This window comes from Aedes aegypti, chromosome 3 (genome assembly GCF_002204515.2).
Source record: "Aedes aegypti strain LVP_AGWG chromosome 3, AaegL5.0 Primary Assembly, whole genome shotgun sequence".
Taxonomy (NCBI): Eukaryota; Metazoa; Arthropoda; class Insecta; order Diptera; family Culicidae; genus Aedes; species Aedes aegypti.
Genome location: NC_035109.1, coordinates 140,449,316 through 140,474,197, shown reverse-complemented (window position 1 = coordinate 140,474,197; position 24,882 = coordinate 140,449,316). Strand labels below are relative to the sequence as shown.

General features: G+C 40.8%; 1 protein-coding gene across 1 annotated transcript in view; it reads left to right on the top strand.

The window, feature by feature from the left end:
- The window catches only part of LOC5567587, a 31,422-nt gene extending 10,996 nt beyond the window's left edge, over positions 1-20,426 (top strand). Inside the window, exons 2-3 of the mRNA XM_001651763.2 lie at positions 18,664-19,263; positions 19,945-20,426. Of these exons, the coding sequence (XP_001651813.2) occupies positions 18,664-19,263; positions 19,945-20,316 (972 nt within the window). The 3' untranslated portion in view covers positions 20,317-20,426. The remainder of the gene's footprint in view (positions 1-18,663; positions 19,264-19,944) is intronic.
- Positions 20,427-24,882: the final 4,456 nt, after the last annotated feature.

Below are 24,882 nucleotides of genomic sequence, written 5' to 3'. Positions count from 1 at the left end.
AAGTTTTTTACGGCGGAGCTTGACTGCAGAATGTACATTAGAATTCCACCAGGGGACAGATTTCTTACCTGGAGCACCACTAGATCGGGGGATGTGATTTGAAGCAATTTGAAAGAGTTGTTTTACGAAATCATCAGCAGAATTGGGAGGATCAACGGTGAAAGCATGAAAGACCTCATTCTGGTAATTAACCCAGTCAGCCTGCTCATACTTCCATCTAGGACGACATGTTGAAACAGGAGGAGCTCGATTCAAAGAAATGACAATTGGAAGATGGTCGCTACAACAACAATCATCATGGACCATCCAGGATAACTGGGAACCAAGGCTATGGGAACATAATGAAAGATCAAGGGCTGATGAATTTCCTGTAGAAGGACAAATTCGAGTATGGGTACCGTCATTCAGAAGAGTTAGTCCAAACTCGTCGAAGAGTTGCCCTAACATCACTCCACGGGAGTTATTATCGGAACAACCCCATAGAGTAGAATGGCCATTGAAATCACCCATCAAAAGGATTGGAGATGAAAATTGATTAAGAAGTTTGGAAATATCGGTTTTGATGGTTTTATTGGGGAGGTGGCCAGGTATGTATAATGAAAGAAGTGTTACTTTATATGGGTAATCTATTTCGATGCCTATTGCGAGTACTGAGGAGGAAACATCAATTTTACGGTGAGGAATATCACTTTTAATGGCAATTGCTGTTCCAGTTTTAGAAGGGTTGTCAGGGTTTTCACGGATATACAGTGTGTACCCTTTAATGAAATTTGGTGGTGTTTTCGATTCAGGCATCATTGTTTCTTGGAGAGCTAAACAAATGGGATCAAATTTAGAAATCAGTAGTTGTAACTCTGGTATTCTAAATTTAATTCCACGAAGATTCCATTGTAATGCTAGGCAGGATTGAGATTGGGATTTGGGGGAAAACTGGCTATTTACTCGGTTTGTTGTGTTGGCCATTGTTGGGACGTGAGCGAGGGGAGTCAAGGCGAGTGGAATCCATAAGATTTTGTAGATCGAGGATACCAGGGGGATTTGCAGGGGATTTGTTCAGGTTGGTGTTTGATTGGGTGTTTGAGAGTTGAATTTGGTCAGCCAGAGGTTTCTTAGTGATCGGGGCATAAATTTCAGTTGTTGGGTGTCGCTTATGTTTTTGAACGCTTGGCTTAATAAAGGCAGCACTTACCTGGGTCGAGGTGCCACCTTTCGGTTGTTCCGTTGTCGATTGCTTCGCGCTGGAGTCGGTTTCCATCTCGGAGCAGCTTTCATCGTCCTTCGTAAGCTGGATTCGCTTGCTTCGTTTCTTCTCCTTCTTGCTCTTGCTCCTTCTTTCCAATTCTTCAATCCGTTTGGTGAGCGTTGCGATGGTCTCCGTCAGTTGCTTGATGGTGGCGTCCTTGTTCTTCAGCAGCTCTGATTCCGATTTTCCTTGGGCAATGGTAAGGCGATTTTGAACTTGGCTGACAGAGGCGTACGATCCACCGCCAGCTTTGACCTGTTTGATGGCTTCTTGCTGGGAGATTCCTTTGGAGAAACGTAGCCGGACAATCTCCTTCTCCGTGGCGTAAACCGGGCAGGAGCGGTTGGATGGTCCGTGGTTTCCTTTGCAGTGGAAGCAGAAAGGTGCTTCCTTACATTCCTCATCCATGTTGTGGGCTTGGGAGCAGTTCCTGCATTTCGCGGCATTCTTGCAGCGGGTTTTGGTGTGTCCATATTCGAAGCAGCGATAGCAGATCATCGGGTCCGGTACGTAAAGCCGGGTTTTGATTCGCAGCGGACCGACCTTGATGTAGTCGGGTACTGCAGTTCCGTTGATCGTGAGGATAATGGTAGGCGTGTTAATTGGCTTCCCATTCTCCATCCGTGTGATGCGCTTGACACCAACGACACCATCCTTCGCCATCCAGTTCAGCAGCTCTTCCTCGTTCTTGTTGATGATCTCGCGACAAGAGATCACGCACCGTCGCTTGTTCAGGATCGGGTGGGGTTCCACCTTCACCGCCGTTCCGTCAAACAGGGCCTTCATGTTGAGGAGCTTCCTCGCTTGTCCCGCATCACGCACTCGCAACACGTATTTCAGTCCGCTCGCTTCAGTCGTCGTATTTTCAATTTCGCCAGCCAGATCGTGCATGGATTTGCCCACGATAAATGGGCAGAGCTTCGTTTCCCCGTCAGCCGCAAACAGTGACAGGATCTGCAACTGGCCGATCCCGACACCGCCCATCCATTCTGGAACCGTTGGTCTTCCGTCAACTGCCGTGGGGGGTAGCCCAGGGTCCCACCCTGAACTCGCCGCCATGATGGCACAACTTCACTTCTCACTATTTTCGCACTTTTCACTTGTCGTATCAGTTCTTCACGACTTCACTGTACTTCACTTCTTCACTGTTTTTACCACAGAAAGTGGTTCGCACTATTCCTCCACCGGGATCGGTTGGAGATACACTACTGTTCGCTCGGAAATAACTCGCACTCGCAAAAAGTACGTCCGCGCGCACTGGTGGTTGGTAACTGAATGGAATAATGAGCTGGGAGCAGAACAACCACTGGTTTTATTTGCTCCAGTTTCATTCACCGCTGGCGAGTGGTGGGGTTCTCGCTTTGTTGCCTCGTCGCTCCGTATGATACTCGCACGCGATTGGTTAATGCTTTCGCGCTATTTTCGAATGCGTGATTTGTCGCTGTCTGAACGTTCCGTCCGTTTTGACGTTCGATTGACGCATATTTTCAATAGTTTATTGTCGATAATCAACAGGGGGAGGGTTTTCAGACACAATTTGACATGAACAAAAGAGAGTCCATAGTAGTTCTACGTGAACCCCGCGGTAATGTAACAGACATTACCCACCCCAATTTTTTTACATCTAACAAAAGCTTTTGATCCACACTTTGTAGGAAAAATATAAAAGTTTTGTAAAAATACGTTTTTGATAAGTGTTTTGCTAACACCGTGATACTAGTGCTACTATATGAACAGAAATTAGAAATACAAAACCAAGATAAAAAGCTCTCAGATGATGTAAAAATAATGACGCTAGCGTTTTTGACGTAGAACTACGTCTTTCTTTTCTATACAGGAGTGAAATTGGAATTTCAAAACCAAGAGCGTTACGTTGGCATGAAATATTTTAAACGTTTATAACTTTTCGCTGGCTTAACGAAATTTGTTGATTAGCACCTCAATCGAAAGACAAGACATCAAAGCTTCATGTCGTTTACTTACTGAATCCCAAATACCTGTTCAAATAGTTTAATAACTGTTTTAAAAGAGAACATTGATTTCAAGCAAATCTATAAATAGGGGTGGCTAGAGAAAATTTGACGTCATTTGCTTTTCACTCTCCGATTGGCTCGCATCTCAGCAAGCGACAGATCGGCTGACCGGGCGTGCTTCTCAGGCACAGACATCGATAGGGAAGGACGCCCCCGTTTGTCTTGCTTCGCTCAAATCAAACTTGAGCGAGCGAGAGAAGATGCCGTCCGAAGCTAAAGCCATCACCGCTGCCACCGCCAAGAAGAAGAAGAGGAAGCAGTGCGCAGGAGAATTTGCGGTCGAACTGTGAACACGGTCGGGCGAGCCATTCTCGCTTTGTGGTTCACCGCTTGTTTGCGTTCACCCAGCCATCGTTATCGCCGCCGCAAATTTCATCGGCCAAGGAGCTGTTGACCCGCGCTTCAAGATTTCGACTCGTGATAAAATCAGCATTGGTGGTCAAGAAGCAATCCCGTTAGGAACAAATACCAGAAGCCCCCTGAGTTGCTGGTCCGAGGAGCTGCTAATCGAGCGTCGGACTTATGTGATCGCTCTAGATTTCAAGAGTGAGCAACGTTTCCAGCAACGAAACATTCAGCTGGTTCGTCGTATAAGCAAATTACTTGCTCAAATTTAGCTAACAAAGCCATCGGCCCTTTTCAGGGCCATCAAATTTGTGGAAAAGAGTTAGAAGAAAAATATTTACGACTTCTTATATTCCTAAATAAATTTCACAGCTACATACAAAATTTCATTTGTCATGAATAATTTATGACTCAACAATTTGAGATTGTACTCGCAGACGCTGCTGCAGTGCCGTCGGGGTGAGTGCTCAACATTTCACAACGATTGTAAAATAGAGTGGCATTTCCAACAGCGCCTTTTATGTTCCATATTTTATGGGAACACTTTGATTAGGAAAATTATCACATGTAACAAAATTGCGACATATTAAGAATGCTTTTGAAAAGACATTCTCATTGAACAATTGTAATAATTTTGGCAGCCATGGATCAGAAATTTACCTTCATAATAAAGAAAACTATTGATTATCAATAGCTCGTATTGAATATTTAGTTAATGTCTACCCTTCCAGCAATTCATGTTCGACCAATTTCTCACGCATTAGCATTCTCCGCAATTTTCAAGTAATTCTAAGCCCAACACATTATTGGCACATACCCATTTCCCATATTGGTCGATCAGAAAACGAACAGCACAAAAGGGAGGAGCATCATCTACTATTCCAAGGTTATAAAACCTGCCTTCGTTGGATTCATTTTCATTCCAATTCCGCTTTCGAGCTGGTAAGAGCTCCTCCGAACTTGCTTAGCGAGAAGTTTTGACGTTGGATAACGTCTTACGGCAACATACTGGGGTGCAATTTCGAAAACCGAAAAATCGCTCGCGTCACGAAAAGTGGTTAGATTTTGAATGTTAATAACTTACTAACGCCCGGATAGATTTTCAAGATTCTTGCACCAATCGATTGGAAATCTTTCTACGAATCGACTCCAACAATGAAAACTATTGATTCTCATGACTAAACTATTGAAAAATTGGGAAATATCGAAGCATGTCTTATTTTTCATAGAAAAGCACATTTTTCTTGTGAATTCCTGACACAGACATCATTGCGCGATATCTTAGCCACTTTCGTCATTCAAAGGGAAACGCCCCTTTCGGTCTTCTTCTTACTTCTCTTATTATCTCGTGTTCAGTCGAAGCCAACCAAACTCGACTTCACGCGCGCTTCAGTCAATCGTAGACCAGCAACCGGAGAAGGACTCATATCGGAATAAATTTTACACGTTCGTCGCTGCTGCTGTTTATTCCCAAGCTAAAAGCTGCGGGTTCCGTGTTATCGCTCATCATGGCCCTTGGCATCCAGCTCGCCCATCGAATTCGTCCAGAAACCTTGATAATTACCGTCGGAGGAGTGAGCAAACCATCGAATACAAGGATGGACAAGAAAGCACAAAATTACCGACCGCATTTCAATTTAATCGTCTTCGGTGAGCTTTTGGTGTGTTTCTGTCTAACAATGGAATGAAAACCCAGTTTGATCGACGGTGACTACCACCAACCGTCCTTTTCAGGACGACAATTACATTTTAAAAGAGTTGTGAGAATTTTCCACCGACAATTACTGATGATTGGATGTAATTGATTCAGATTTTGGTCAGTCATTTACACGCAACCATAAATGGGACATGAATTTCCGATTGTGCGCGCGCGGGGCAATCGTCGACAGTGTGTGCATGAGTCGGATAAATTGCGAACGGCACTTGAATGAAGAATCCCTCCCGGTTTGTTTCGCATTTAGTGATGATTGCATAATGCCGTTATCGCCGTCGCTACCTACATGATACTAGAGCGATCAATATCAACTCGTCGAACACAGAGCTAAAACTAATCAGGAACAGCTTTGTTGACGTTCCGATATGGTAAGACATTGTCGATCGAATGGAAATACGCACACAGAAAAGACTGCGAAAATGCTACCGCCGCCCGACTGAACGACGGGAACCTATGTTAAACTTTGTTTGCCATTTATCTCTGTTGAAAGTTAATCATCCGAAACTATAATGATAACTAAATAAATTATTTAATCAATTGTGGCCCTGAAAAGGGCAGTTGTTTGAAACTGTGATTCAATGCAATTTAAGCGCGTTCGCCACGGATACGACGAGTATCGAAAGGCTTCGGAACCCACTTAAGCAATCAATCTTAGTGGATCATGCGTGGATCCTCAAGCGGAATATTTGTTTGTTGAGCAAAAGTTACCGCTCATGCTTCTGCTTCCATCGACCAATTGAAGTGTTAATCGAACCAACCATAAAATAACACAAAATGTTCATAATAGGTCAGAATTGACATGCAACAAATAGTGTGAAAATTGATTAGAAGAGCACTTATTTTCGACCTACAAGAATTCTGTGCTTATTTTCGGATTTTCATACAAAGTAGGCCAAAACCGTATCGAAAATCGATCGGTCGAAAATCATCGAAAAACGGTCGAAAACTAGTGTTGGGTCGAAAATTGATGCTGCTCTCTTAGAAATCTTTCATAAGTTCGTGACAGTCTCAAGCCAGGAAATAGAAGAAGCTAAAGTTATCCAACGTCACTTTGGCGGTCGTATCTCGGAAACAACCTCTTACTTTTTCACTGCTAGAAACCTGCTGAGCTGTTAATCTTCAAGCTGTCAATCCAGCGTCTGGTTTGAGAAATCGCTCAAGATTTCTAGGTTGACCGATCCGCGCTTCTAGATTTCGACTCGCGGTAAACTCCGCATCGGTAGTGCAGTCAAGAAACAAGCCCGTTATGCACCAATACCAGAGCCCCCTGAGTGGCTGATCCGAGGAGCTGCTTATCGAGCGTCTGGCTTATGAAATCGCTCAAGATTTCAAGATTGAACTACGTTTCCAGATTTCAACCAAATCCCTGTGATCCGCTACCCTGTTGCTGTTGTGCACCCATGAAATATTCAGCTGGTTTGTCGTATAAGCAGAGTACTTGTTCAGATATACTCTTTCGTTGGTGATTCTCCGTTTTATCATGGAAACCAACTGATAACATCCCGTAGTGCTATTCATCTGTGACAGCATCCAAGCTCAATCGGCCCTTTTCAGCGCCAACATACGTTCATAAAAGGGTTTATTGGATGATATTTACTGATTTATCTAGAATGATCTAAATATCGCGGTATTCTACAAAACTTGATTTGGTTCACATAATTTACCCCGCATAATTACATGAATTTGAGAATTTACCGCTGCAGCGCCGTCAGACCGTAATAACATCATAGTGCTTAGCATTGTATGGTTTTTTTTAACAGCGTCGTTGATTTATCATAATGGAGGAACACTTCCTAAATTCTCGAGTACGGGAATTGGAAAATGTATTAAAATTGTGACAGATTTTAAATACTGTTCAATAAACTGTTTCTTGACCAATTGTAATGAGCAACTATTGATCTGAAATTTTTCTACATGTTAGTCTATTGCAAATGTCATAGTATATAAATCAGAGCACATTGAACATTGATCAGAAATATTTAAAATTTGCACGAAAACAAAACATGCGTGATTTTAATTTATTGTAAGCTATTAAATAATGTTGATATTTTTACTGTCCATACGAACGTGCATGTGAATTTTCCAAGATATGTAAATCCCTAACCAAGACATCAACTTCATGTACCTTATCCTAGATTGGTCAATCAGAAGAAGGCTAAAAATACGAAAGGGAGGAGCATCGTCTGCAATTCAAATTATGTAAAACATACTATCTTCGGCAGATTCGGTTCATTTAAGTGACGAATGACCTTCGGGTTAAAATCCCTCCGTAACAACAACAGGGTTCGGTTCATTTCATTTACACTTTCGAGCTAGTAAGAACTTTTCGTGATAAACACAGTATAGTTAGTAATATTTCCTAATGTGCTTACCACAGGGCCCAGATAGCCGTAGCGGTAAACGCGCAGCTATTTAGTATGACCATGCTGAGGGTCGTGGGTTCGAATCCCACTGGTCGAGGATCTTTTCGTAAAGGAAATTTTCTCGATTCCCAGGGCATAAGAGTATCTTCGTACCTGCCACACGATATACACATGCAAAGATGGTCAAACGGCAAAGAAAGCTCTCAGTTAATAACTGTGGAAGTGCTCATAAGAACACTAATCTGAGAAGCAGGCTTTGTCCCTATTGGGACGTAACGCCAGAAAGAAGAAGAAGAAGAATGTGCTTACCACATACTTGCTATTATCTCTTAATTCATATCGTAGCGTCATACAATATCTGATCACGAATAATCTACAATACGACAATTTGAGGATGTTCCGAGAACGCTGCTGCAGTGCCGTCGGTATCCACTAACAGCATAATGCTCATCTTGTACATCCCTTGCCAAGACATCAATTTCATATAGCCTATTTTCCAGATCAATGCAATAGACAACATGTAGAAAAATCAATTCAGATCAATAGTTGCTAATTACAATTGGTCAAGAAACAGTTTATTGAACAGTATTTAAAATCTGCCGCAATTTTAATACATTTTCCAATTTCCGTACTTGAGAATTTAGGAAGTGTTCCTCCATTATGATAAATCAACGACGATATTGGAAATAAAATACAATGCTAAGCACTATGATGTTATTACGGTCTGAAGGCGCTGTAGCAGCGAACACGGGTAAATTTTCAAATTCATGTGATTATGTGGGGTAAATTATGTGAACCAATTCAGGTTTGGTATTATACCGGGAGATTTAGATCATTATAGATAAATCAGGAAATATTATTCTATAAACTCTTTTATGAACGTATGTTGGCGCTGAAAAGGGCCGATTGAGCTTGGATGCTGTTACAGATGAATAGCACTACGGGATGTTATCAGTTGGTTCCCATGATACGGAGAATCACCAACGAAAGTGTATATCTGAACAAGTACTCTGCAGATTATGTCGAAATGTCCGATTGTCGCCGGTAGTGGCCGCGGCAGCCGTAGTGCTCGGGATGGATTGTCCTCCATGACTGATCCTGGCCGGAAATATTCGTGGGGAGAAACTCGACCCTTTGCTGCAGGAATTTCATTAACAACTCTTTGGTAAAGCAGAAATTTTCCGACGAAAATTCTGCTAAAAGTGAACTTTTTCAAAACAATTCTTATTAAAAGGAATATTTATCAACAACTCTTTGTTAAGTGAAATCATTCTTAACAACTCTTTGCTTTGTTCGCTACTCGCACACTGCTGTGGCTTTCACGCGCTCTTCCTTGCTGCTCCGCTGCTAGATCCGTTCGTTACGCCGTTCGATTTATGAATAAGCTGGGAGCAGAACAACCACTGGTTTTGTTTGCTCCAGTTTCGTTCACCGATGGCGAGTGGTGGGGTTCTCGCCTTGTTGCTTTGTCGCTCCGTTCGCTACTCGCACACTGCTGTGGCTTTCACGCGCTCTTCCTTGCTGCTCCAGTTGATCTGTCCGTGACGCCGTTCGTTTTGTGAATGAGCTGGGATGTTGTTGTTGTTGTTGTTGTTTGAGAGGGACTTTAACCCGAAGGTCATTCGTCCCTTATCGCTGGGTTTTACAGTTGGTCCAGTAATCCGGTTGCAGTCAGGAATCCAAGAAGATCCGTTTCCTTTGTTGTTGATAGCACCTCATCCAGGGTGCCACCCAAGTTATAAGCCAAGCGTTCATTATTGTAAGTTAAGCAATCAATTAAAATATGGCGAACAGTTAGTGGGGAATTACAAGAAGTGCAGATTGGAGGGTCAACTTTATCGAGGCGGTATTCATGAGTAAGACGGGTATGGCCAATTCGAAGACGGGTGAAAATTTTCCGGTGTTTGGGGTTACTATTGTCGGGCCAAGGGAAGATTGAAGGTTTGATAATTCTAAGTGAGATGTCTCTACTGTGGTGCCATTTTGTGTTCCAGGATTCAAGAATTCTCTCCTTTGTCCATCTCAACACGTCGATAGATGGAACGGAAACATCCTCTGGGTTCACACCACGACCCTCTCCAGCCAATCGGTCCGCCTCCTCGTTACCATGAATGCCAGAGTGGCCTGGCACCCAACAGAAGGTGACCCCATTGGTCAGAGCGAGTCCTTGGGCTTCCTGAAGCCAAGGATGTTTTAAGGAATAAGAATTCATTTCCTGGAGACAACTGGCAGAGTCGCTGAAGATAACTGTACTTTGAAGATTCTGAGGTGAAATGAGATGGACAGCTTTCATTAAAGCATAAGCTTCGGCACTGAAGATGGAGTAAATTGAAGGGAGCGCAGAACTAATATTAGAGACATTTGGGCTACCTGTGATGCCATACCCGACCTTACCATTAGATACAGAGCCATCGGTGTATAAATGTTGGAAAGTGCTGTATTTGTCTGCAATAAGTTTGTGGAAATGGGGTTGAATTATTGATGAGGGATCACCAGCTTTAACTTGGCTGAGAAGAGAAAGATCTATTTTGAGGAGTGGTTGATTCCAGGGTCTATTTTTGGATCGAGGAAGAGTAGCTATGGTGGGGAAAACTTGATTAGTAAGAGATTGAAACTTTTCGGTTGTTCGTTTGATTAAAGGGACATTGTATCGACCGCCAAGACTTAGCCACCTGGTAGCTTTGGCCACTAGGCATGTTGTCAGATGATACTCAAAAGGTAATTGTCCTGTCTCGGCCATTATAGCAGAGGTGGGACTAGTGCAGAAAGCGCCTGATGCGTACCGAAAGGCTTTGTTGTATAGAGGACTTAGCCTTTTGTTGACGAGATCCCCTCCTCTGCTGAACAGTCCAACGCCATAGAACATTTTGGGTAAAAGCCAGCTATTGATTATTTGGTTGATAGTTTTCCTATGAGCACAGGGTATACGAGATCCTAGGACTTTAATGAGATTGGTTCTATTGCAGATTTGTTTGCGAACGGAATTAAGATGGTGAATAAAACTTAGGGACCGGTCAAGATGTATTCCAAGGATTTTTAGGGATATTTGAGATTTAATAATAGAATTGTTGAGGGTTATATCAGGAAGTTTGGACATTTTTTTTCTATTTTGACTAATGTGGAGGAGCTGAGATTTTTCGGGGGAAACAGTAAAACCATTTTCATCAGCCCATTTAGCTATGGTATTTACTGCGGATTGAATTCTTTTCCTGGCGAGTGACTTCATACTATGAAAAGTGATTATGGTTATGTCGTCTGCATAAACAAGGATGAAAACATTAGGAGGAATAGTTTTGAACAGGGACTGTATAGAAATAAGGAAAAGAGTGGGAGCTATCACCGAACCTTGAGGAATACCATTTTCCTGACATCTCAGCTCAGATCGGTTATTGCCTAAGATGACCCTGAATCTCCTGTCTTTGAGGAAGTTTTGTACATAACGACCCATGCGACCTTTGATGTTCCATTCCTCAAGTGATTTGAGGATGGGAAATCGCCACGCACGATCGTAGGCCTTCGAAAGATCGAGAGATACAATGTCACCATGCATTCCCCTCTCCAGGTGAGAGTCAATGATATCCTCGAGTTCAGTTAGGTAGTCGTCAGTAGATTTATCAGGACGGAAAGCGAACTGTCGATCATCAATTAAACCTTGGGATTCCAAGAGAGTGATAAGTCTTCTATTGACCATCTTCTCAAGAATCTTCCCAATGCAGTTCAAAAGAGTTATGGGACGGAAACTATCGGCACTATTTTTATCTTTACCGGGCTTAGGTATGGGAACAACTAGACCTTCTTTCCATGAATCAGGTATTTCACCTTGATTCCAGATATTGTTGAAGATTGTAAGCAGGATGGTTTTACCAATAAGGGGAAGATTCTTGATGAGAGGGTAGCCCACATCATCAGGACCAGCAGAAGAGCCATGGACTTTGTGGAGAGCCCATTGTAATTCATCAAAGGAGAAATTACGGTTGTATTCCTGGGAATCGTCTGATTCAAGATTAAGGGGAGAGGATTCAATGGAACTTTTACGGGAAATAAAACGGTCGGAATAATTGGAAGAAGAGGATGATTGGGCGAAATGGTCTGCAAGGTGATTAGTGATAGTGGAAGGGTCCTCAGTAATTTGGTTATTAATTCGAAGTTTAATGGACTGTCTGGCTTTTTTGCCACTTAGTCTATTGATTTTATCCCACAGTTCTTTTGATGAACTTTCTGGGTTTATGGAAGAAATGAATTGATCCCAACTATCCTGTTTGGCCAACTTGACTGTTGCTCTTGCAGCGTTCCTGGCAGCTTTGAATTCTGCGAATATTTCGGAGTTCTTACGATCCTCCTTTGGCAACCTCTGAAGAGCACGAAGTTTTTTACGGCGGAGCTTGACTGCAGAATGTACATTAGAATTCCACCAGGGGACAGATTTCTTACCTGGAGCACCACTAGATCGGGGGATGTGATTTGAAGCAATTTGAAAGAGTTGTTTTACGAAATCATCAGCAGAATTGGGAGGATCAACGGTGAAAGCATGAAAGACCTCATTCTGGTAATTAACCCAGTCAGCCTGCTCATACTTCCATCTAGGACGACATGTTGAAACAGGAGGAGCTCGATTCAAAGAAATGACAATTGGAAGATGGTCGCTACAACAACAATCATCATGGACCATCCAGGATAACTGGGAACCAAGGCTATGGGAACATAATGAAAGATCAAGGGCTGATGAATTTCCTGTAGAAGGACAAATTCGAGTATGGGTACCGTCATTCAGAAGAGTTAGTCCAAACTCGTCGAAGAGTTGCCCTAACATCACTCCACGGGAGTTATTATCGGAACAACCCCATAGAGTAGAATGGCCATTGAAATCACCCATCAAAAGGATTGGAGATGAAAATTGATTAAGAAGTTTGGAAATATCGGTTTTGATGGTTTTATTGGGGAGGTGGCCAGGTATGTATAATGAAAGAAGTGTTACTTTATATGGGTAATCTATTTCGATGCCTATTGCGAGTACTGAGGAGGAAACATCAATTTTACGGTGAGGAATATCACTTTTAATGGCAATTGCTGTTCCAGTTTTAGAAGGGTTGTCAGGGTTTTCACGGATATACAGTGTGTACCCTTTAATGAAATTTGGTGGTGTTTTCGATTCAGGCATCATTGTTTCTTGGAGAGCTAAACAAATGGGATCAAATTTAGAAATCAGTAGTTGTAACTCTGGTATTCTAAATTTAATTCCACGAAGATTCCATTGTAATGCTAGGCAGGATTGAGATTGGGATTTGGGGGAAAACTGGCTATTTACTCGGTTTGTTGTGTTGGCCATTGTTGGGACGTGAGCGAGGGGAGTCAAGGCGAGTGGAATCCATAAGATTTTGTAGATCGAGGATACCAGGGGGATTTGCAGGGGATTTGTTCAGGTTGGTGTTTGATTGGGTGTTTGAGAGTTGAATTTGGTCAGCCAGAGGTTTCTTAGTGATCGGGGCATAAATTTCAGTTGTTGGGTGTCGCTTATGTTTTTGAACGCTTGGCTTAATAAAGGCAGCACTTACCTGGGTCGAGGTGCCACCTTTCGGTTGTTCCGTTGTCGATTGCTTCGCGCTGGAGTCGGTTTCCATCTCGGAGCAGCTTTCATCGTCCTTCGTAAGCTGGATTCGCTTGCTTCGTTTCTTCTCCTTCTTGCTCTTGCTCCTTCTTTCCAATTCTTCAATCCGTTTGGTGAGCGTTGCGATGGTCTCCGTCAGTTGCTTGATGGTGGCGTCCTTGTTCTTCAGCAGCTCTGATTCCGATTTTCCTTGGGCAATGGTAAGGCGATTTTGAACTTGGCTGACAGAGGCGTACGATCCACCGCCAGCTTTGACCTGTTTGATGGCTTCTTGCTGGGAGATTCCTTTGGAGAAACGTAGCCGGACAATCTCCTTCTCCGTGGCGTAAACCGGGCAGGAGCGGTTGGATGGTCCGTGGTTTCCTTTGCAGTGGAAGCAGAAAGGTGCTTCCTTACATTCCTCATCCATGTTGTGGGCTTGGGAGCAGTTCCTGCATTTCGCGGCATTCTTGCAGCGGGTTTTGGTGTGTCCATATTCGAAGCAGCGATAGCAGATCATCGGGTCCGGTACGTAAAGCCGGGTTTTGATTCGCAGCGGACCGACCTTGATGTAGTCGGGTACTGCAGTTCCGTTGATCGTGAGGATAATGGTAGGCGTGTTAATTGGCTTCCCATTCTCCATCCGTGTGATGCGCTTGACACCAACGACACCATCCTTCGCCATCCAGTTCAGCAGCTCTTCCTCGTTCTTGTTGATGATCTCGCGACAAGAGATCACGCACCGTCGCTTGTTCAGGATCGGGTGGGGTTCCACCTTCACCGCCGTTCCGTCAAACAGGGCCTTCATGTTGAGGAGCTTCCTCGCTTGTCCCGCATCACGCACTCGCAACACGTATTTCAGTCCGCTCGCTTCAGTCGTCGTATTTTCAATTTCGCCAGCCAGATCGTGCATGGATTTGCCCACGATAAATGGGCAGAGCTTCGTTTCCCCGTCAGCCGCAAACAGTGACAGGATCTGCAACTGGCCGATCCCGACACCGCCCATCCATTCTGGAACCGTTGGTCTTCCGTCAACTGCCGTGGGGGGTAGCCCAGGGTCCCACCCTGAACTCGCCGCCATGATGGCACAACTTCACTTCTCACTATTTTCGCACTTTTCACTTGTCGTATCAGTTCTTCACGACTTCACTGTACTTCACTTCTTCACTGTTTTTACCACAGAAAGTGGTTCGCACTATTCCTCCACCGGGATCGGTTGGAGATACACTACTGTTCGCTCGGAAATAACTCGCACTCGCAAAAAGTACGTCCGCGCGCACTGGTGGTTGGTAACTGAATGGAATAATGAGCTGGGAGCAGAACAACCACTGGTTTTATTTGCTCCAGTTTCATTCACCGCTGGCGAGTGGTGGGGTTCTCGCTTTGTTGCCTCGTCGCTCCGTATGATACTCGCACGCGATTGGTTAATGCTTTCGCGCTATTTTCGAATGCGTGATTTGTCGCTGTCTGAACGTTCCGTCCGTTTTGACGTTCGATTGACGCATATTTTCAATAGTTTATTGTCGATAATCAACAGGGGGAGGGTTTTCAGACACAATTTGACATGAACAAAAGAGAGTCCATAGTAGTTCTACGTGAACCCCGCGGTAATGTAACAGACATTACCCACCCCAATTTTTTTTTTATTTTATTCGAATTTTTGTTCTTAGCTATGCGGCTATTGGTACATCGACCCTAAGCACAAACGTAATAAAAATCGCTCATTTGCCACGATTATATGGCTTTATACAACCGTGAATCGCAAGTCAGTGTCATCTGTAAAAAATAGGCATTGAGAAAATGGGGTGTGAAGTTTCCAAATTTGTTTTCCATACGAATATTCAAAAAATTCCAGAGGATTGTAACATGTTCCAATCTTAATGAAACTTTCACAATTTGCTTTTCACTAAGATATGTTTCTGAGAAAATTACACGGTGCGGAAATCTGTAGTGGGACTGATATGCGATTACTTTTCATTATGGGACAATTTGACTTGTTGTTTTTTCCTACTTTTTCCGAACAAATCTCATTATCTCATTAGGGCAGCTGAAAGTGCATTGGAAGATATGTTTAAAACTGAACTCACTCAAATTTGACGAAAATGCAGATGGGACTGACTTGCGATTCACGGCAGTATACGTCTGCTAAAAGTTTGCTTAAGGCAGTATAAAGAAGGATCCCCCCGTAACGGACACCTAAGCTACTAAATTCATTTTTTTTTGCTGAATTGCTATTTTGCTATCTTATTAAAAGTAACACATTTTACAATGTTGTTCTGAATATTCATTTCTCTCATATTTATTGTATGTTCGATATAATGATCAATGAAAATCATGAAAAATGAAAGTATTTTGAGACACTGGTCCAAAAATACAATGTTACCATGTAACAAATCAAGCTGTCCGACAGGAGGTGCTTGACCAAAATTGTAGTTTTTCCACCTTTAGTTCAAATATGGTGCAAACAAAATTCATACTTTCTAAATATTTCATTCAGTTCAGTATCAAATCATGATCAGTATTCAAACACGATTGCGTGATCCAAATTCTTTTTCCATATTCAAAACCATTATTAACCTTCTCTCCATTGATTTTGGATAAACGCGCTACGAATAACTTCAGATGAACTCAATGCCGTAGTTATCAGAATAAAACTCTATGTACATTCATATATCATATTTTATTTTAAATTTCCGTGTCATTAGTAGAATCTTAGTACAGGTCGGACTCGATTATCCGGGATTCGATTATCCGGAATTTGTTTTGTGATGTACTTGTTTTTCAATTTTTATGCATAAATCTGAGACAATTTGGTATATCAATATACAATATGAATGGTTTTGCAGTTTTGAACGTATTTTAGAAAAGGGTGGTCTGAAAAAGTGGTTTTCTGTGTATGCTATTCAATTTTTTTTTTCTTAAAGACCCCTACTATTCCTAGAAATAATTTCTGGCTACGCCACCGCATCACATAAATAAAACAACGAAAAAAGATAATATTTAAGTTCTTTTATCGAAGATTTTATTTTTTTCTTAGTGATTCGATTATCCGGAGTGAAAAAAAAATTGATACTCCGGATAATCGAGTTCGACCTGAATCGCAGGCCTCCCTAATGTTTTGTTCTTTTACACCAAAACACAACACTGATTCGATGTACCTCTTAAGCTTAATGAAATCAATTCAAATTTGTACCAGAGACTCCATTTAGGATGCCAGTCAATATACGGATGAGTACTTGAAAATCAGTGAACTTTTTTTTAAATATGGACAGTCTTCGGAATTCAATTTGATTCGGAATTAAATCCGAATTGGCAATCTAAAATTTTTCTGACTAGGCTAACTAAAGGTTCGCAAATCTTATCTAGGTGGTCTAAATTTCCTAATTTGTTCAGGAATTCCTGATGACGTATATTCAAAGTAAATAATGTATTTCCAATTGTTGTATTAATTACGAAAAGCCAAAGATACCCATTTGGACGGTGCTTCCGGTGACGTTACACGCTTAATTTGTTTCACACGAAAGTGTTTGATTACATGTATCCGAGCGTAAAGCATACAGAACAACCGATCATGCAATTTTTACAACCGACAAATATTTCGCTAAAATCGACTTGAAGTCAAAACATCTATTTAATGATTGTCCTTCAGCCAAATGTCCAATCTCACGATATTTTAAAATTGATTGCCGCCACACATTTCTAGCTGAAATTGCTCCAGCGTGAGGATGCTAAAGGTGCTGATAACATTTATCGCCTATCCTATTTGTTTAAAATCATTCGAAAGAGGCGTGAATGCGTCACCGAGTTGCTTTTCTACAACGCAAAACAAAAATAATCCGGCTCATACCGGGAGAAGCTTCTTCAGGTCAAAAAATAACGCTCATCTAGAAAAAAAAGCTGGTGGCGCGGGAAAAAACTGATTTGAGATTTCTCCGATGATAATCGGACACATGGTCATGAGTATTGGCGTGATTAACAATGCACGCTTATGGTTCATCCAGATAATGACTAATGCTTTTTCTGTGCATCCATTAAGTGACGTAGCTTTCAGTGACGCTTTGTGATAAGAGAGAGGGTGCGGCGGTGATAAAACTCCGTATCATTAATATAATAAAAAAAAAACGCTTCAATATTATTTTTGTCCGAGGTCCTCTAGAAGGTACAATAGTTGATACAGTTTATATTTACTTTCAAATTTGAAACAATTAAAATGCACATATTGATTTGGTTCTTATTTTAATACTTTGCGCAATCAAATGCGCGAGGCTTCAGTTTTGACTAATGATCTAGTTCTTCATTACACCTTTCTGGAAGTAATATTATAAAAAGTAGAGATCATTGGATATGCGATGTTTAAGGGAATATTTGGGCCCATTCAAAACGGACAATCTTTCAAGGTAACGTAATGAGAGTTATAACTTAACGCTTGTTATGAATCAACAACCAACAGAAAAGGTTAAAAAAAGTATAAGCATACAGAAAAGCGTTTGTAACTCAAAAAAATAATAAATAAAAAAAAACAAAAGCCAAAATTGATCAAATTGCAAAGAAAAATTAATCACTGTCAACGTATTTAATATTTATATCGTTTTCAGTGTGCAAAAAAAATATATTCAGACCGAGAATAAAATTGTATGTTTAGAGGGTTAAGAATTCTAGGATGCATATCACAAAAATTAAATCATTGTAGTTTTTTGAAAAAAAAAACATGTGTTAGGGTAAAATCAATTATCTTAAACAGTAAAATTAATTTTACGTAAGACTTACGTAGAAACGAATAAGGTACATCGAATAACATAAAAACATTAAGTGGGGAACTCGCCAAGGGTGAAAAGCTACTTCAATAAGGACAAATAATAATAACATACAAACATTACGCAAAGCTGTAACGGAGGGTCAAATTTCAGACACAACTTAGAGCCGCGAAGTAAGAACAACACCGTGCCTAAAACGTAGGTTAGTCATATTTTCTCCTCTCGATAATTATAACATTTGTTGTTACATCAAATTGAATTGCGTCATTCGTACTGTTACTTTGGTTGTTTACTTCAATAGCCGTCCTTGTTAATTGAACACATTCAGGCAAATCATATATAGAAGTACATTTTCCGATTCTTATTACAGAATGATTGACTTTATTCGTTTATTCATTTAAACAGATATTTTAAGTAAAAGAGACCTGGATGATGAATTTTCAAATGTCAGTTCCAAGCGTGAATGACAACAATAATCAGTAGGGAACGCATTTCAAGACAATTTCACGGAAACTATAAGCATAAATGTAAATTCTAAAGCCTGCAAAACATACTGCGAGTAACGGTAGTTCAATTTGGTGCACACAGCTGTTCAGGCGAAACATCTACTAATTATATTACTTACAGACAGGTGCCATTATTTGCGGTTGGTACACAAGCCAGCTGATTTGTCTGAATCGTCGCACCCACCACTGGGAAGGTCCCAAATGCCTCCCGTATCTGATTTCCTCCACCCACAAGCTTCCGCGTGAGTTTCAGACTGCACGCTTTGCGAACTGTTTCCCCTTTTCAGCCCCACCATCGCCGCCTCTAGAACCAGCCCCAAAATCGCAGCAACAATCTGCGGTTCCCAGTTTCCTTGGATTCCCCATCCCCACCGCCAAGCCCAGCCGTCTGTCGGAGTTCGATTTTGGCCCGGAACGTAACATAATCTTCGAAATCAACAACGATGGCCATCAGCAGACTAAACAGTACCCTGAGGATCATGTTGCAGTACAACTGCGTGCGGAGCCGAAGGCTCCCACAATCGAAACGGCTATGGAAAATTTGGTGTCCATAATCGGCGAGATTGAGTATCAACTTGGAGTGCAGAACCTGGAGATCGGTGACTACAGGACTGCGGTTTCTCATTTGAAGCTGGGCACGTCCCATCAGCATGCCGGTGCAGCCTTCAATTTGGGAATCTGCTATGAGCAAGGGTTCGGAGTGAAGAAAAATGCTCGAGTGGTAAGATCATGTTTTACTGTGAGGATATCCTTCGCGTTCCCAACGTCTGTCTTTTAAAGATCAAAATTCAAATATTCAATTCGATGTCGAAAATGGGATTAATAGACCACACACCTGCTGTATGCTCCTGTGGAGCGAGTGACGGGATCAAAATCAATCGTATTCGGCTTGCGTTGTGCGAGTGCGAAGAGGTATTCTTGTTCAGTCGAGGATGGATTACCAACTGGTGAGCTCGTTTCATGCTCATGATAACCTATTTTCATCGTGACAACATTACGTTTATGTAATTTTCAAACAAACTATGGATGGTTTGTCACTACAAGTGTCGGCGACAACAATTACGCCTTTTTTGCCATTAATATAAAACTACCTTTGAATAATTCGACATTCGACAGTGTTTTGTGTGCAAAAATCTCGCATATCGCCCGGCAATATTAAGTAAAATGATATGGCGAATCGAATTTTTGTAGGTTTTGACCCCAAAGGAATCCCGAACCATTAGATGAACCGGTTTTATAATGCGGCCTTTACAAATTGAGACTAATCTGCAATTGATGTTGAGAAATTTTAGTTGGAAATATACTTTTTGGTGGCTGATGAAAGATTTGAAAAAGAAACAGACGTTGGGTACGCAAAGGTTATATTCAATATATTTGTTTAACATGTTTTGCAATTCCGTAGGCAATGGAGTGCTTCCATTTGGCATCAACCTTGGGCCATCCACAAGCCATGTACAATCTCGGAGTATACTATGCTCGTGGTCTCGGTGGGCTTCGCCGTAGCCGTTCTATGGCGAAAAAGTGCTTTACAGCGGCAGCAGATATGGGATTGGAGGATGCAATAACTGCACTGGGGTCTAGGTACAGCAAGGATCCGACAAGGCGTGGTTCCGTATCGTTTGGTTCGCCATCGTCTTCTCCACAATCGATGACGGCACCGTTCGAGTTCAAGTTTAACTATGACGAAATCGAACGGTTTGCTGGTTTCGATGTGGTCAAAGCGCCCGAGAAACCCGAACAAATGGAACTGCGTTTGGTGTCGGCAATGGCCTAGTTTTTTGCTTATTTTTTGTATCAATACAAGTATGGTTTATGATTTATGGTGTTTGAGCATTACTGATACTGATAAATACAAATAGTTACTCAATAAATTGAATCAATTTACATTGCTAGTTTATTTTTTCAATCCGAAATCATGGTTAAGTAGATTTTGACATATGGGTGAGCATCGTAATCTCGCCTTGTGCGTACAGAAATTCTTTCTGCTGACAGAAGTTTTGATACCATCCATTTACCAGAGCTGGCAGCGAGTCTCTACTTGGTCACTATTTGAATGCAAGTATCTCGAAAGTATTTTTAATGGGAGGACTCTATTTAATTAAAATGGTTTCTAAAGTCAATAGTTTCCATTTTCTCCTTGCAGTGAATCCTAATGCATAATTCTAGAGGCTGCTGAGAAGCCTTCAGAGCTTCTTACGCGATTTTACTTTGGACATTTTTTCTCAGCTTCCTTAAGTAAACGCTTCATAAATCTTATTACCGTAAAATGGGGCGAATAGAAACACTCTCCGACATGTTTGAATGTGTACAGCTTAAACCGTGTAGATAAAAACCATTTTTATTACTCACAAATATGGGTCCCGTCTTCCTTAGCTGAGATCCCAATTGCCGTTAAAAAACAAAAATTATTTCGTACAAATATTTGTTAAAATGTAGTATGTTTCTATTCACCCCGCAATGGGGCGAATAGAAACACTGTTATGTAAATATCAATATTTTTTCATTTAAATGGAAAAATAAACACTTGTTCGAGCGCATCTTTAAGAAATATAACGAATTCACCTAGTGAACAAAAAAATTGAAATTATTAAAAACAATTTCAATTTTTGATCATGTTGCAAATCGTCAAAAATGGCGGATGTTTCGATCTATCAAAAATGGTTGAGATTTCAATTTTTTCTTCTTATTTTGTTTAAGCAAAATGTAGCAAAATTTGAAAATGGTCTGTCGATACTATGTTACTATTGAACTAATGGAAAAAATATATTTCAGTAGTTTTTTTAAGTTTATCTTTACATAATAGACGCATTTCTACCTGTAGGTCACTTTGTTTCTATTCGCCCCACTTTTTCTATTCACCCCGTTTTACGGTAGTGATTTATAAAAGGATACCTCCAATAATATGTTTAGGAACTCCTTCAGGCATCCCTCCCAAGACTTTCTCTAGAGATTTTTCACAAATTTCGGAAATCCTTCTATTTCTATAGGTATGTGTAGAGAAATTTCAACGCAAATATCTCTAGTAAGTTCCAAATGGAAAACATGAAAAAAATATCAAATATACATTTCCAGAATTTCCTCCAGAGATTTATTTGACCAATTCTTTCACCGTTTCCTCCAACAATAGTTACCCTGGCAGATTTGTATTGCTACAGGAGTTCTTCTAAGAAAATCTTCAAAGGTTCATTCCAGATATTTGAAAGGAATTCGTTAAGCTTTTTTTCCGGAAACGACAAAAAATAATCAAATAGTTTCTATGCCAGTTTTTTCAGTTATTCTTCCAGTCATTTTATTGTGGATTACTTCATGAATTCATCCAAGCTTTGTCTCAGGAATTGCCTAACATTTCCTCCAAGGATTATTTAAGGAAATCTGTTGAGAACTCTTCCAGAAATTTCTCAATAAATTTGACCAGGGAACTTTCAATAAATATCTCCAGAAATTGAGAAATTTCTTCAAAAAATCATTCCTACTACAGGAGTTGCAATTCTTTCAAGCAATTCTTGAACAAAATTTTATTTAAGGTTTTACACTTTTCAAGAAATTCTTTCATGAAATTCTAGAGAATGTTGTCCATCTTCTTCTTTCTGGCGTTACGTCCCAACTGGGAAAAGGCCTGCTTCTCAAAGTGGTGTTCTTCCACAGTTATTAACTGATAGCTTTCTTTGCCGATTGACCATTTTTGCATGTGTATATCGTGTGGCAAGTACTCTAACATAAATCCTCTATGCCCTGGGAATCAAGAAAATTTCCTTCACGAAAGATCCTCGACCAGCGGGATTCGAACCCACGACCCTCAGCATGGTCATGTTAAATAGCTGCGCGTTTACCGCTACGGCTATCTGGGCCCCGTGGAATGTTGGCCATGAATTCGATTAATACAGTCGACTCTCCATAACTCGATATTCAAGGGACCATCGACTAATAGAAGTATCGAGTTATAGAACATACCGACACAACAAAAAATCCTAATATCAAAAGGATCAAATGTATGTGTTTCCAATACTTTTATGATCATTTTTGTAAAGAAGCAATATTATGTAGTTGATAGCATTTAAAAAAATGTATTTGAAAACTTTTTTGAAACTGCTCGAGAAGTGTGTTTTTTTAACTTTCATTACATCTTGCAAGTCTTTTTTCACTTCTAAATCCAAGCGATCCCTGTATAAAAAGGATTTTTAGATAGATATCGAGTTATGGAGGGAAATTTGCCTCACACGTGACATCGACTAGTGGAGACATTGAGTTATAGAAATATCGACTTATGGAGAGCATGGTGTATGGGAATTTGAAGGGACTGAAAAACCCATCGAGTTATAGAATATATCGAGTTGTGAAGAATCGAATGTATTCTAAGCATTGTCTTATCAATTTAGCTGGAAAATCCACTAGGACTTTCTCAAGAGCTCAAGAGTTTTTCGTAAGTTTCTTGCATGAGTTTATCAGGAAGTTTAGCGCCGCCTGGTGGAAAAATATCGAATCTTTTGGTTTGAATAATGATAGCCCTTGGCTTATTAAACAACTTTGGCAAGTATATATATATATATTACTAAATGGCCAGTCTCCTGAGATATCTGAAAAACAAAAGTTTGATGCTCCCTAGCGCTGCCCGGTGGCAACATTTTGAATCAACTGCCTCTAACAATGATAGTCCTTGAGCTACTGAACGACATTGACGAAGCCAGCTTTTGAAGTATTCAGGTTCCTGAGATATCCGCAAAATAGTTTCGTACGCACTAGCACCGCCTAGTAGCAAAATTTTGAATTTCATCTCTCTAAGTTGTCAGGATTCTGAGATATCCGCAAAAGAAGGTTATGCTCACTAGCGCCGCCTGGAGGCAAAATTTCGAATTTCTTGGCTCAAATAATGATAACCTTTGAGTTACTCAACAACTTTGCCGAAGACGCCATCTCCTGTGGTCAGGCTCCTGAGATATTTGCAAAACAAAATTTCCATGCACACTAGCGTTGCCTGATGGCGTAATTCCGAAACTGAATAATCAGCGCATGCCAGCTCTTGATCTCATTAACAACTTTGTCTAAAATGTTTTTTTTATATTTTATCTAGATCGCGAGGTATTTCATGTTGAACATTAAAAATCAAGGGTGTTGTACAAAGTACAACGCGCGTCTACACGCGTTACAAAAATTCGCGCGACAATCGAAAGGTTAAGAAGGTATCCTTAAAGACAATCCTTGTTAAAATCTTAAAGACATTCTAAACTAAAAATTGGATAGAATCATAAGAAATCAATTGAAATCTTGGATGTCTTCTTAGCCATATTGTTGGCCTTACTCTAGATATAGAGTACAATGTATCCACCCAGAGTTGCTCGATGTCACTATCAGCGGTTAAAATTTGCCGATTTGTACATTTGGATAAAAATCTTGAAAAATGGATGCAGTAACACGAGCTGTAATTCGTATCATAATGTGCACGTGTAATGCTTGTCGTAATTATGAAAAGACGGGAGTCCTGATAGGATCATTTTTGTTTTCTTCATTCCTGTATGGTCTGTTTTTTATTCCTGTTTGATCTGTTTTTGGTCTCTAAAGTTTCTTTTTTAATATTTAGTTGCTACCAGTCCTGAGTGCTACTAAAACCGTGCGATATTTTGCCTCTTGCTCAGTGTCTCCTATTTCTACCTCCTCGTGGTATCGGACGACCTCAGCAAAGATCAGGTAACCAACCATGGAGGAGAATTTCATCTATGATGACAAGCATGGCTGTTCTCCATATTAGGAGCGACTGATCATCGTTCGAGGGACTTCAAGCTAATCTGTGCACAATAGACTTCCGGAAATTTAGGGGTTTGTGTCAGGTTTTGCAAGCCAACCATTGGTAACGTACATCGTTACGTGATGCACGTATGCGAATCAGGGAGTCGTGAGTTCGATTCTCACTGAGAAGACGTGTAACTTTTTCGCAAAACTTCACATCAATTTGTCCATTTAATCCAATTGCAAAATATATGTAGAGTAAAGTGGGGCAAAAGTTCGAGTGGGGTAAGAGTTTTTTTTTATTTCTAGCTCAATTTAAAACAAATCTTATAAATATCATGGTGGTTCGAATGCTATTCAAGTAAGAGACTTTCAATCCAAATATCATAAAAATCGATTGAGATTTGGAAAAGTTATGGCTATTTGTTGTTTTTCGACGTGAATATTGTAATTTTTGGTCAAACTTTCGTTGCATTGAACCAATTGAAGATAAAATCTTTTTCAATATTTTATGTAAGGGCGTTTCTAGGGCTATCATAAGGTTGCTTTGAGGTGTATTAGTTTTTTCATAAATGCTTGAAAACAATTTTTGACCCATAGTGGGGCAAAAGTTCGACCC